The 13,991-nt window shown below is 39.4% G+C and overlaps 2 protein-coding genes, 1 non-coding gene and 1 pseudogene across 4 annotated transcripts; all 4 read right to left on the bottom strand.

Moving 5' to 3' along the window:
- Window positions 1–364: 364 nt before the first annotated feature.
- On the bottom strand, window positions 365–3,640 carry M28.4 (Protein tweety homolog; the record flags this gene model as incomplete). Its single annotated transcript, NM_001377852.1, has 14 exons — window positions 365–603; window positions 648–848; window positions 892–972; window positions 1,019–1,201; window positions 1,246–1,426; window positions 1,477–1,717; window positions 1,769–1,892; window positions 1,937–2,095; window positions 2,142–2,225; window positions 2,448–2,606; window positions 2,650–2,810; window positions 2,998–3,154; window positions 3,205–3,393; window positions 3,440–3,640. 14 exons carry the CDS (start codon window positions 3,638–3,640, stop codon window positions 397–399), a joined length of 2,328 nt encoding a protein of 775 aa, NP_001364586.1. The 3' UTR covers window positions 365–396.
- A 323-nt stretch (window positions 3,641–3,963) lies between these two features.
- On the bottom strand, window positions 3,964–7,933 carry M28.9 (Prominin-like protein). Its single transcript, NM_001377851.2, has 16 exons — window positions 7,841–7,933; window positions 7,336–7,578; window positions 7,106–7,288; window positions 6,902–7,058; window positions 6,635–6,795; window positions 6,426–6,584; window positions 6,114–6,197; window positions 5,907–6,065; window positions 5,736–5,856; window positions 5,467–5,689; window positions 5,161–5,347; window positions 4,910–5,092; window positions 4,783–4,863; window positions 4,519–4,737; window positions 4,273–4,367; window positions 3,964–4,225 (listed from the first exon to the last, which is right to left on the bottom strand). The coding sequence occupies exons 2-16, from the start codon at window positions 7,558–7,560 to the stop codon at window positions 4,009–4,011; spliced, it is 2,454 nt and encodes an 817-aa protein (NP_001364587.1). The 5' UTR covers window positions 7,561–7,578; window positions 7,841–7,933; the 3' UTR covers window positions 3,964–4,008.
- On the bottom strand, window positions 4,805–4,825 carry 21ur-15552. The gene has a single exon (NR_051612.1).
- Window positions 7,934–8,230: 297 nt separating the features above from the next.
- M28.2 lies at window positions 8,231–13,867 on the bottom strand (annotated as a pseudogene). Its single transcript has 14 exons — window positions 13,475–13,867; window positions 13,271–13,427; window positions 12,982–13,142; window positions 12,764–12,931; window positions 12,518–12,601; window positions 12,276–12,437; window positions 12,107–12,227; window positions 11,851–12,062; window positions 11,690–11,720; window positions 9,305–9,376; window positions 9,055–9,237; window positions 8,930–9,010; window positions 8,649–8,876; window positions 8,231–8,326 (listed from the first exon to the last, which is right to left on the bottom strand). Coding segments are annotated over exons 1-14 (2,149 nt in total).
- Window positions 13,868–13,991: the final 124 nt, after the last annotated feature.

The following is a 13,991-nucleotide window of genomic DNA, read 5'->3' as shown; positions in this document are numbered from 1 at the left end:
GGGGCGTTGGTTACAAGCCATCGCCGCATTAAGATAATAAATCATTCAATTTGGCACTGATAAGAAATGAAATGGAAGGAAATGGAAGCTGCTCGGCTACTATTTGAAAAGTCATGACGTCATTGGAATTGGAGGTGGGAGTTTTTAATAAGCGAACAAATTATTTGCTTGATCGTTTTTTTAATGTCTGACTAAATTTTAGTAAATTTTCTGAAAAAGTTAATAAAATATCTATTCGCAGTGATATTCTCAGAAGCTTTTTTCGAGCGAAAAGGAGAGCATAGGTCTTCAAAAAAGTAACACCATAAAACTGTCTGAATTGAAATAAAACACTTTATAATTCTATACAAACATGAAAATAAGGTACCGACAATTGGAAGTTTGCATAAACATCAATCACCATTTTGGTACAACGTCAAGTGTGTCAAATGAAGCCCTTGATGCTCTCTTTGCTGGAGTTTTCGGAGTTTTTGCCAATTCATAGTTAGTTCCTTCAGTAACTGTTGTAACTGACTCTGTCGGGTGCACACTGGCATGTGAACTTTCAGTATCCACTTTGGGGTCACTGGTGGACTTCACGGATGGTACAGCTGTGGAATCTTTCTGAAACTAGACAGTAGAGCTTCATACTGTTAGACATGTCAAACCTTATCAACATCACTTTGTCTCAACCAACGGTAAACAAGAAGAAAGAGAATTGATTGAAGAAGAAATGCAATTCCAGCTAACCCAGCAGAAGCCCACATTCCATGAATTGGTTTTCCAAGCTGTTGGCACAGAATGATACCCCCATTGTTGAAGATATCAATAAACGGGCGACACATGAATATATTAGTTTGAAGGTTTGTCTGAAAAATCGGATGATTAACCGACGCCTTCTAGTATACTCACCCTAAGCGCCGTAATTGACTCATTAATTGACCAGTCTCCACTATCAAAATAGTCATTGTTAAGATCCCTGGCTATCAAAGTCTGAAACATTTTTAGAAACATAAATTTCTAAAGATTGCTAAAATACCATATTTAGAGCATTCGAACTCAACGTCTTCACAATATCCACAAATTGATCGGATAACGAATAAGATTTTTCAAGGAGCTCAATGTATTCTTGGTACTCTTGAACTGCATCCTCATCATCACAATCTGTTAAATTGGATTTCTTTACAGTACTATAACCATGGCTTATTTTGTCAAATGATATCTAAAAAATATTAATTTCGTCAAAAATATTATTTTCTTTCTCACTTCATGATGCTTCTCGAATGAAAATGTCAAATTAGGCAGTTTCATAATTTTCTCGTTTGTCATATTCCGAAAGGCATTCAAGTTCAGCTTCTCGGTAACTGATTCTAGGCGAAACAATTTCTCTCCCTCAATTGCGCTGTACAGTGTCATTCTAGGATTGCGGCAGGATGTGAAAAGTTTTCTGAAAGTTAATTATATGAGCTTTAGGTTCTGAGCTCTGAAATATCTCACCCAATATTCAAATAATCCAAAGGTCCATTTGTTCTATTAATTGATACATGTATACTATGAAACATTGTATAATTATCATCTTGGAAAGTGGGAACACATATGGCTGACACGAACCATCCCAAGATAAAAAGAGTACTCGAAAATAAAAGAAGCACAATGGAAACCACGATGCTAACGTAAAAACCAACGAGAACAATTGTGGCGAGCTTGGGGAATTGAGTGGGCAGGGTGAACTTTGAAGCTTAAAATTCAATTAACTATTCAAGTTTCCTGGAAAATTATTTGAACTTACGTGTATTCTTCCAAAGTGACAGGGCTATTGCTACACATCCAATGATACAAAAAACGAGTCCAATGCAAATAGGCAAAGTCACAAGAAGACGAACACAAATTTTCAAGCTAGAATATCCACTTGACCAAAATCAGATCATGTTCTTCAGTAGCTTTTTCAAGTACCTACCGCCACAAAATGCTCATGACCAGAGTTCAGTGTGCTCAGCGCTTCGGTCACCTCCTGTTGATACGCGATCAGCGAAGTATTGATAGTCTTCAGAGAACCATCAACAATTTTTTGTGCTTGTTTGATGGCTTTTAATGCGCGATTAGATTCGGTTTGAATCTGAAAATTGAGGGGGTTTGAGTAGAAAATTAAGAAAAAGCTATACATGATCTTTAATATCCTTGATCTGGGAATTAATGCGTTGAAGTTGCATGGATCCTTTGATAATGCGTGTGGCTGCTGCGGAGACCTGAACTATTTGTTTTCATTAGTAAGGTATTTTGATAGTGGTTTTTCAAAAAAAAAAAAAAACAAAAACTACAGCGTCTAAATAATGATTTTTAGGTTTAAATTTTCATGATCAAAAATTGTAGGACGTCTTTATGCATACGTGCCTATCTACCGCCTATTCGGTACATTCAACTGAGTTTTTGAGGGCCTGTAAGCAGGCACACATTATTGTAAAATTTACCGGCAATGTTTTCTCAAGCACCGGTATTTCTTTGACCAAATTTTTTGCATGTGCCTTGCAGTCCATATCAAGAGTGTTCATATTTCGAAGACGATTTACCAGAGCATTTCCTGACTTTATTGTGATTTGATTTTGATCTCGATAGCCAGAAAGATCAAACTGAAAATTAATTGATCTTATTGAATACATTCTTTAAACCTACATCATTAACATCGACTATTCCAACACCACTTTCCGTGTCGTCAACTACAGTTGACGTGTAATTTGAAACAAAAGAGTTCAAATGGGCAAAGTTGTGAGAAGTTGTACGTAAGAATTCACATGCCACTTGATATGCACCTTCGGTTAGGACTTTGGTGCGGTCTGGAAAAATGCTGTTCAGCAAAAAAGGCAACTGCCGGAAAGTGACGGACAAGTAGAAGGGCAAAGATCTGAGGTCGCCCTCTATAGAGATCTTGTTCCCTCACTGTTCCCCGATAGTTGTCAAAATTATGATAGATTTTGTTTCTACAGAGAGCGAGGACTCTAAATTGAGACCTAACAACCCTACCAGAAGCGATCTGTTTCACGTAGTCCATCGTTTTGTCAATTGAATCCACTAGATCACTCTCAGCCGTGTTGAATAGTATCAACCCGTTTAATGCGATTGCGAATGTGATAACCAACAATCCAGCGTACACAATTCCAGTGATTTTGGAATCGCTTGACTGTAAATTCAATTTTAAAACTAGATTTAAGAAAAAACAGAAAATCCAACATTTTTCTTGGGAGCACATGAATAAAAACACAGCCAAATAGCTGTGACGATGCACAAAGCCAGTGTAACAAAGACCAAAATGAACCCCAATTTCCAGAAGATTGTGGGTCCAGGTTGACCGGCTACTAAATCCGCAAAAACATCATTTAAAGTTACAGTTCCGTTTTCAAAGAGCCACTTGTTCAGATTCTAAAAAATATTGAAATTATCAAAAAATTTTCGATCTCTGACTTACCTCATACGATTTAGAATTTGGATTTGTGTGCACTCCGTCCGACATTCCTTTCGCTATTCCATAAAATCCAGTGGCACTTCCGAATTCTGGATGGATAGCCTTGATCTTCAGTGCTGGCTGACCGCATGTTTCTTGTGGTTGAAGTGTTTGAGCTGAGACGTTGAAAACGAAAATACCAATTATCATGAAGCAATGTTTCATTGTTATTCCACTCGTTGAATACAATATGGATTTGCAAAACGAAGAAATAAAGAAATAAGTTGATACTGATTCGTGGAAAAAACTAAGATTTACGTTGTATACAAGCTATAGCTTGTTGCTCATAAGGTCGTCTCTGTGTAACACGTGAAAATTTTAAAATTTCCAATTACTTTTTTATTGGAGAGCCAAGTTTTGGTTGGGATCCGACTGCGGGAGTTCCTCCGTCTAGTACGGTATAGATTGCTTGTAGAAAGGAAAATATATAGCTGTAGCAAGAGCATCTATTGAAAAAGCTTATGTGCCTACAAAAAGACAAAATCAGAGAAGTGAATCATTCATTCATATCGATCAATAATAAGGAAAAAGTTCTACGATTTTGGCTCAACGTCAAGCGTGTTCACGGCGCTTTTCTTTCCGTTTCCTGGGGCCATTGGAGAAGCACCTTCAGCTGCATCAGATTTACCCTCTACTGATGTCGGTTGAGACCCTGCTTCAGCTGATCCATTTCTTCCAATTTCACCTGGTGCAGCAGGATCTTGAGGATTCTTGTTAGCATCTCCATCAGCTTTTTCGGCAGAGCCTTCTCTGAAAAGTCGATTATAATAATCTGGCTAGTATGCAAGTTTACTCACTCTTCCTTGTCCTTCTTCGACTTCTTCTTTTTCTTTTTCTTGTCCTTGTTCTCGCTCTTCTCTTCTTTTTCTTTCGACTCCTTTGACTTTAACATCTGTAAAAAGCTATGTTTGAATTTCTAGATTATGCTCACTATAGTGATAGTTCTAGAGGTCTCATAAGTAAAACATTTTTAACGAAATACAGATGGAGTATTCACTTATAAGCTCCCAACTTTAAGTCTTAGAGCTGAATGAATAACGAACCTTATCACTTTTCCCAGCACTCTTCTTGCTATGAGTACTCAACCAACGGAAAGTGAGAAGCAATACAATAATCTGGAAGAACATTGCGACTCCACCCAAACCAATTGAAGCCCACAATCCATGAATTGGCAATCCAACTTGCTCACAAACCAGCACACCTGCATTATTGTAGATATCTACTAACGGACGGCACTTGAAAATATCATCTTGCAGAGCTTTCTGAAAATGAATTACTGATTAAGACAACTGTCAAGAAAAACCTACCAAAAGCTTGGTCACTGCCTGTTTCAAAACCGCTTCCTTTTTAGTGAAATAATTCTTGTTGAGATCCTTTACAATTGTAGACTGAAACATAAAAGTTTCCGAAAATCTAGAAAAAACCTAAACACACCGTCTTTGGTGCGTTTTCTGCCAGTTTTGCCAAGTTGTCTATAAACTGCTTGGAAAGTGCTTGAGATTTTTTGAGAGAAGCAGCATATTCCTTGAACTGTTTATTCAAATCAGCGTCTTTACACTTTGACAAATCCGCTGATTGTGCTTTTTTAGCGTTATCGTTCACAGCTTTCATATGGTTCTGTAATTTTTATTTCTAATTGGAAACTACCCCATCATGATGAATGTGTAATTTATGAATGAAAATACCTTATAATTCGTTGCTTGAGGAAGCTTAAAATCCGATTTTGGTTGCTCACTGATCTTCTTATCAGCCATGTCTCGGTACTTATTCAGGTTAATCTGTTTGTTCATAGCCTCCTCAGATATCAACTTTTTTCCATCAATCGCTTTGTACAAGGTCATGCTTGGATTGTTGCAAGACTCAAGTAACTGACTGGAAAAAGGATCTTTTCCACTCTTTTAGAAATTTGAAAAAATTATTGGTATCAACCCACTTTTTCAGTGACTTGGACAAAAAATCAACTGCCAAAACTGTATATTTAAATTTCTCACTCAATGTTGATGGATGTTTTAGTCTTATTGTCAGCTGCAGGCATCGGAACATTCATTTGACGGAACAAAGTGTAGTTATCATCTTCAAAAACTGGAACACATATCGATGACACCACTAATCCCAATGCAAATGCAAACATTGCAAATCCTAGAAGTGTAATGGAGCCAGTGATTGAGGAGAAAAAGCCATCGATGACAAATCTAGAGAGCTTCAGTGCCACACCTAAATATTAAAACTGATCCTTTTTACTGGTGTCCATCAATCTTACCGTCCTGTTTTATCAACGAAAGAATCACAGCGACAATTGCAACGATGCAATAGATACATCCCATGGCGGCCGGAATAATGATACCAAGACGAATTCCAAGCACCGTACTGAAGGAATTGTACTGAAATTATACAATTTTCTGTTTAAAAATTTATTCGTTTCTTCACTCACGCCAGCAATTTGCTCGTGATATTTAGGAATTGACTTCTTTATTTCTTCAACTTGGTGTTGAACCTGATCCAGAAATTCTACAATTGAATTCGTAGTGTCGTCGATTGATTTCTGAGCACTATCAATGACACTACCAGCACCTCTAGATTGAGATTTAATCTTAAATTAAAAATAACTTAGTTCTTGAATCACAAAATTACTACAAACCTCAGCTTTAATCACATCGACCATTTTGTTAACACTGTCCAATTCGCTCGACCCCATCACTGTGTCTGCAGCGGTTGATAGACCCTGAAGTTGAAATGGTGAAACTAGATTGGAAACAATTCCGTTTAAAAAATAAGGAAAAAGTCTTTCATAGCAGCTGTATTCAGTGATGGAACTGTTCAGAAAATGTAGCACTGCGGAAGGTAGTGTTTGCTGATATAAATTCCAGAAATCTTTGAATGTTTGTTGATATACTCGAAAGCATTTCAATAGTCTTGATCAAAATTCCCCAAAATCGAAGGAAACTCTCACTTTTAAGGCTATACCCATTGCTGAAACTCTAGCTTTCAACTCGTTGGCACTCGTTTTACATTCCGAAGAAGGATTATTAATATTAGCAAGTGCAGCGTTCAACTTCTCTCCCTTTTCAACGGTATCACTAGTACTCTTTACGAATGCATCAACATCGAACTGAAAAGTATTATAATGAAAAATCATATAGCTGACTCGAATCGTCTAACCTTGTTGACAGCAGTTAATCCAACTTGTGTCGCAGCTTTATCAGTCACATCTCTTTCATAGTTCCTTATAAACGATCGGATTTCAGCGAATGCTTGTGATGTTGAAGATTTCACTTCGCATGTCAACTGATTTTTTCCATTCGAAAAAACATTCGACATGTCTGAATAATTGAAAAATTAACGTGGAATGTGATACAAGTTTAAATGATCTGTCAGAAAGAATCTACTGATTTTCAAGCTCCACGAGGTCTTTTGAATGTATGTTACCTGAGGTGAGCTGATTGGCGTACTTCACTCCATTATCAACAGTATCGACAAAGTCAGTCTCCGCGAGATTGAAAATTATAACACCTGCTAGGGTGAACGCAAGAGTGGTAGCCAACAGAGCAAGGTATACCATTCCAGTGTATTCAGAGCGGACCGCCTAGAATTATTATGAATTGAAGATGCAAGTAAATTTGAAGTCCTTACAGATTCTCTGGGAGCACACGTAGAACAACACTGCCAAATGCAAGTTACGATGCAAAGTGCAGCTGCAATAATGATCAAAACGATTCCAACACTCCAGAAGACGATTGCAGTGACTTGGCTCAGAATCATACTTTTAAGGGTTTCCCCGTAGGATTCTTTTCCACTAATTAGGTTATTCAAATCCTGAAATAACATTATGATGATAGTGGCACAAGAAAGCCCCCCCTTACCTCATAAGACTTCGAATCTGGAGTTTTCTGCAGACTATCTGAAATTCCTTTGCCAGTTCCATAAAATCCGACAGATCCTGTTAGTTCAGGTTTCATCGGTTTAACTTCCACAGAAGACTTTGGACATTGAGCTGGTGCTGGTCCTGATGCTTGAGGCTTCGGACTTTTAGCACAAAAAGCAATCGAGATCAGGGCTATGAAGCCAACAAACAAACGAAGTTTCATTTTCCAATCAATCGCGATCTGGAATTTCATGAGATTTGTCGACTTGAAGCTGTACGTTTTTTTGACTGATTTATTTGTGCTCTGCCTTTCAGATGGTTCGGGTTTCAACCTATTTAGTGTCCTTTTATAATTCGGGAATCCAATTCATAAGCCATAGCTTGCAGTTTACAGTGCTTTGTAGTAATACAGTATTCTTAATTTAAAGGCAGCAAAGCATTACTGTGTGTAGATAGTACGGCGCTAAACCCGTATCTGAAAACCATCTGCAACAACCACTTACCTTCTGATGAAAATGCTGGGATAATGATAAGGAAACTTGTTCGAAGTCGAATAAGATCGATTAATGATTGAAAACTGTTGAATTCTTACATGTGATTTTTTTTCTCACGGGAACAAAAAAATCACACATTTCATGATTTCTGTTTATCACGTTAATTATTTTTCAAATCTTATTAAAATTAATTTCAAAAAAAAAGCATCGTTTATTCATACTGGACATTAAAATTCACCAGATCGGCTCGATGTCGAGTGTGCTCCCTTTTTTATTGTTTCCGGGAATCTTATCTGGCGTAACATCTTTATTAGGATCTCCATCGGATTCTTTCGATTTAGTTTTTTCGACGGATCCTCTGAAATAATAGCTATAATATTTTGAATTCGGGAGTGGCAATCACTTGTCAGTCGGATTTGCCTTATCTTTTTTCTTCTTTTTCTTTTTGTCTTTTTCTTTCGAGCCAGCCTTTTCCATTGAGCCTGATGTCCCCGTCTGTAAAGAATTAGTGTTTTGCTTTATAATTTTCAGAAATATTTTAACTGACGGGCGCGGTTCTGGCAAACCTAAAGTTAAGGTTTCAAAACAGATTCAGGAACTATTCAATAATTTAGCTTCATGGTGTTAAAGATTTGATTTCTCGTATTTTGGTTGTATTCGGGTTCAACCAATAAACAATATGGAGTGCAAGATTATTGAGCAGTCAAGCTATGTAGACTATCGCTATCAACATAAGAAAATATACAATAATCTATGGTATTTAGTGTTACAATTGAAACAGCTTCCGGTAATTGCCAAAATTTGAAAAAAAACGAACCTTATCACTTTTTCCATTCTTGCCAACAGTATTCTTGCTATGAGTTCTCAACCAACGAAAAGTAAGAAGCAATAAAATTATTTGGAAGAATAGCACAACACCACCCAAGCCAACCGATGCCCACATTCCATGAACTGGTAATCCAAATTGCTCGCAAACTGAAATCCCTGCATTATTGTAGACATCTACTAACGGGCGACACTTGAAAATATCATCTTGCAGGGCTTTCTGAAAATTATTTACTGATTAAATAAATTGCATAAATGAAATCATCAACCCACAAAAAGCTTGGTAACAGCCTGTTTCAAAATTGCTTCCGTTTTAGTGAAATAAGTTTTATTCAGATCTTTTGCAATCGATGGCTGAAACACAAGTGCTCATAAAGTTGAAACGCATTTGTACCCACCGTTTTCGGAGCATTTTCTGCCAGAGTCTCTAATTTTTTGACAAATTGCTGGGAAAGTAAGTGGGACATGGAAAGAGATTCCGAGTATGCAATAAACGTTTGATCTAAATTATTGTTGTCACAGATAGCCAGATTCGCAGATTTGGCTTGTTCAGCGTTATCATTCAAAAGTTTCTTCGCAATCTAAAAAACTAAAAAGTTTTTGATAGTGTAGGAATTTCGTTTTAAAGTAAATCATTATTTAAAATACCTCATAAGTATTGAATTTAGCAAAATTAGGCGATGGGTGCTCCTGTTGTTGTTGTGCAAATTCAAAAATCCTTGGTCCGTGTTTTATGGAGGGGTGGTTCCGTTTCCTCCGGGGTCGAAGGGGGTCGTGGAGAGGCCCAGGGCCTCGGCCACTTCCACCGGCTTCTCCCACAGGTCCTTTGGGAGCAGAGGGACCGAGGAGATGCAGGTCAAAAGGTGATTCACGCCACCCTCCACACTTCCACATTTCCTGCAAGGGGAAATGCTTCTGTTTTCAATTCTGGCAACGTAAGAACCACATAATCTTGAGTGGCCACAGCGCAGTCTGGCAAGCTCAGTCCGGGTTTCACGAGGGAGCTCTTCCTCCGATTTGCAGATTTTTGGTGCAGCAGTTCCTAGTATTTTGTTCGTCGGTCGGTTCGCCAGGAAGTGAGCAACGAATTTTGTGTGGTTTAGTTTCTGCAGGCTTTTTGTGGAGCCAGGGTGATTCTTCCAGTCGTCTAGTGTCTTGTCAGGGAAATCCAGCGGGGGTTCCCTGGGCGGCTTGCTACTTCTTGTCGTGTTACGTGCCAACTTTCTGCGGCCTGTTAGACCGTTTGATGGATGTCCCGCAGATTTTATCATGGATATCGCATATTGCTGGTTCATGAGCTTAATTTCGTGGGATAAGGGAAGGATGCCCGCCTCGTCGTGGATGTGGTATCCAGGGGTGTCTTTTGTGAGGCCGCAGCAGACGCGCAAGATTGCCCTGTACGATGAGTCAAGGCTGTCCATCCTCGTGGGCTTTACAAGTTGAGACCAACTTTGGCAGGCGTAGGTGGCGCCCGGTTTGGTGATGGCTTTGAACGTGGTAAGCATGAGTTCCTTGTTGCTGCCCCAGGTGGTCCCGGCGAGTCCTTTCATCTGATTCAGCTGGCTCTGGAGTCTCTCCTTGATTTGGGCTTGGTGTTCGCGCATGCAGAGCATGGAGTCAAGGTGAAGCCCTAAGAGACGGCACTCGTTTGTGGTAGGAATTTGGATTCCCTCCCAGGTAAGCAGAGGATCAAATTTGAAGTCTCCTGAGAAAGCTGAGAAGACGGTGCACGTGGATTTCGCAGCAGATATGGAGAGTCTCCTTTCTTTGAAGAAGGAAGCCAGTTTGTCCAGATGATCTTGAGCCTTCTTGGCTGCACTGAATAGGTTGGCATCCTGTGCTAGGATACTGGTGTCGTCTGCGTATGCCACGAGCAAGACAGTTGGATCAGTGGGGACATTCTTTGTGTAGAAGTTGAAGAGCGACGGGCAAAGAACTCCGCCTTGGGGGACTCCTTTCGTGGTCTTCCATCCTGAACAGCAGTCATCAAAGAAAGTCTTGATTTTACGTTTGTTGATGAAGTTGACGATCCATTTAATGATTCTGGGTTCTGCATCCGTCTCCGCGAGCTGTTTGAAGAGAGTGCGTAACTTTGATACTTCCGTCAATTGCAACCGTGACTGATTCGAATGATTGTTCCATTGTGTGTTCCGTCATGGAAAAATTTAGGCAGTCTTTCACAAGTATGCCGACTCCTCCACCTTTTGAGTTTCTGGGAATCAGAATAGCTCTGTACTCTGGGAAGTTGATGGAGGAATCCTTAACGTCGATTTTTAGCTCTTGGAGGCAGATGATGTGTGGACGGTATTTAGCGATGAGCGAGTAGAGATCTTTTATTCTTGCTTTTAACCCATTAACGTTCCATTGCATAATCCTGAGCTCGCTGGGCGTAGTTGGCTTAGTGGGTGGGGGCAGAGCAAGGGTGGAAGAGGCAGTGGTGTTAGTGGCGGGTCCTGGAGGCCTGAAAGGTCTTGTGGTGGTGGTTGATCCAGAAATAGAGCAGCCGGCGCAGAAGAAGCCATGGTGGCTGGAGGGGTTTTTCCCGATGTTGGCGCATCTCGCATGGGTCCAGACTCTGCACAGGCTCGCCATACATTTGATACTGGTTTCCTTTTTCCCGTCGGCGTTCTTGTTGCAGATGGAGCAGGGCCATTTAACAGTGGGTCCTGGGTTGCTTTCGACGTCGCCAGATCTGACGAGAAGCTTCCTCTTGAGGAAGGTGGTGTGTGGGAGGGATGGTGTTTCACATAGCGACGCGCTCCCTCTTAGCGCCGCTCTGTCCGAAAAAACTTTGAGGCTCTTGGAGCACTCCTCCGTTTGGTCCAGACGTGGTTTTGAATTTGGGTGTTGATGGGTATTGGCCCCGTTTCCGGGGGACTCCTGGCCCGCGTTGAGGGTCCCATCTGTACCAGGAGATGGGTGCTCCTTGATCAGCTTATCAGCTATGCCTCGGTACTTGTCCAGGTTAATCAGCTTCTTTACATCTTCCTCCGATATTATCGACTTTCCATCAATTGCCTTGTGTAGAGTCATATTTGGGTCGTTGCAGGAGTTGAGTAATTGACTGTAAAAATGGAAAATCCAATTTATTATGGAATTTTACCATGTAACAGGTCTGCGGGAATTCATTGGAAAAATGCTACCTTTTACTTTTGAGTGTTTGTAAGTCAAAACTCGATTTGAAAAGATCTCACCCAATGTTGATTGAGGAATGATTTCCAATTGCTGGAATCGGAATTCCAATATAATAATGTGTACTTGTCATCTCCAAAAACTGGAACACAAACTGATGACACCACTAATCCCATAGCAAACACAGTCATTGCAATTTTAAATAGAATAATGCAGAGTACGATTGAAACGAAGAAAGATATAATAACGGCGACGGAGAGCTTCATTGCCAAGCCTAAATATTGAAATAAACTTTTGGATTATTTGACTTTATCCTACCATCTTGTTTCATCAGAGAAAGAACCACTACAACAATAGCAAGGATACAGCATATTAACCCCAAGCAAGCTAAGATAGTGACACCAACACGAATGCCAATTACCATTCCAGTGGAAACGTACTGAAATTGAAATTGTCCCAGGATATAATTGGAATTGTTAGCACTAACGGAAACAACTTTCTGATGAATTGAAGGAATCGAAATCTTCTTTACTGCTTTGACTTCCTGTTGAAGTTTATCCAAGAAATGCACAATTGAATTGATAGTGTCATCCAATGATACTTCAGCACTATCAATTGCACCAGCAGCACCTTTAGATTGAGATTCTACCTGAAAAAATTGAAAAGGCACATTTTTCGATATTCCCATTGGGCAAACTGTTTGCTGATTCAGTTCTGATTCATACCAACCTCGTCTTTAATCTTTTTGATTAAATCGTTAATTTCTTTCAATTCTCGCGAGTTTTTGAAAGAGTGTGCAGCAAGTGATAAAGCCTGAAAATAATATTTTAAGCAGAAATTGAAAAAAAAAGAAAAATCTTCAATTCCCGGTTGTGGACATTGGATTTTTAGTGTTCTTAAAACCAAAGTTTTGTAATTTTCTTCCAACGCAATATCCGGGAATGGCAGAATATTAAACTTCAACAGAAATCTTACAGATAAAGCGCTTTGAATTATAATAACTTTCTCCAATAAGTTGGCAGCCGTATTTCTACAGTCTGGACCAGTTTTGGGAGACATTTGTAAAGTTTGGAGATCACCAATCAACTTCACTCCTTTGTTATACGTGACTTCAGTACTTCTTTTGAATGCATCAGAATCAAACTGAAAACTATAATTATAATAAATCATGTAATTGATTCCAATCGTCTTACGTTGTTAACAGCAGTCAAACCGACTCGTGTCGTTGTTCCATCGATCACATCTTCTGCGTAATTCTTAATAAACGATCGGATTTCAGCCAACGCTTGTGATGTTGAAGATTTCACTTCGCATGTTAATTGATTTTTCCCATTGGAAAGAACATCAAAAATGTCTGAATAATTAATCAGATAATCAGTGAAATCAAAAACTGAAATTTCTGAGCACTTCCTTGAAAAAGGAAGAAGCAACACGGGGCGGAATTTCAGAGAACCATATCTGAAATTAATTTTCATGAGTTACCTGTAACAATCTTATCGGCATAAGTCACTCCATTATCAATTGAATCCGTTAGATCTGTTTCAGCGAGATTAAAAATTATTACACCAGCGATTGAGAACGCAAGAGTGGTTGCTAATAGACCAATGTAGACCATTCCAGTGATCTCCGAGCGGACCGCCTGAAATTTATATGAATTGAAGTTTCAAGAAAATTGGAATTCCCTACAGATTTCTTGGGAGCGCATGCGCAACGGAAATGCCAAATGCAAGTAACGATGCAAAGTGCTATTGTAGCAAGGATGAAGATGAATCCGACACTCCAGAAGATAATTGCGCCGACTTGGCTCAGAACCATGCTTTTGATGGTGTCAGCGTAAGATTCTTTGCCGCTAATCAGATTATTCAAATCCTGATACGTCTGCGAATCTGGAGCTTTCTGTAGACCATCCGAAATTCCTTTTCCAACTCCGTAAAAGCCAGTTGATCCGCTGAGTGACGGTGTCATCGGTTTGGTTTCCAGAGAAGATTTAGGACATTGAGCTGGCTGAGGCTTCGGACTATTAGCACAAAAAGCAATCGAGGTGAAGGATATGATTCCAAAAAATAAACAAAGCTTCATGTTCAAATAAATTGCGATCTGGAAGTCAACAACTTTTTTATATTCTCAAAAACGAGCAGCACTTACCTTCAAGCGAAATGTTAGGATAATTCTTATAAAAACTTGATCGGTGATGGAAAATATC

Source organism: Caenorhabditis elegans, chromosome II, assembly GCF_000002985.6.
Source record: "Caenorhabditis elegans chromosome II".
NCBI lineage: Eukaryota > Metazoa > Nematoda > Chromadorea > Rhabditida > Rhabditidae > Caenorhabditis > Caenorhabditis elegans.
The sequence above is the reverse complement of the archived record's forward strand: the minus strand, read 5'-3'. Positions and strand labels throughout refer to the sequence as shown.

Coding starts and splice junctions, on each gene's coding strand:
- M28.9 (NM_001377851.2), bottom strand. CDS start 7,560: ATGAAACTTCGTTTGTTTGTTGGCTTCATAGCCCTGATCTCGATTGCT. Junction 7,059..7,105: donor CGTGTGCTCCCAGAGAATCT/GTAAGGACTTCA, acceptor TAATAATTCTAG/GCGGTCCGCTCTGAATACAC. Junction 5,093..5,160: donor CTCAAGCAACGAATTATAAG/GTATTTTCATTC, acceptor TAAAAATTACAG/AACCATATGAAAGCTGTGAA.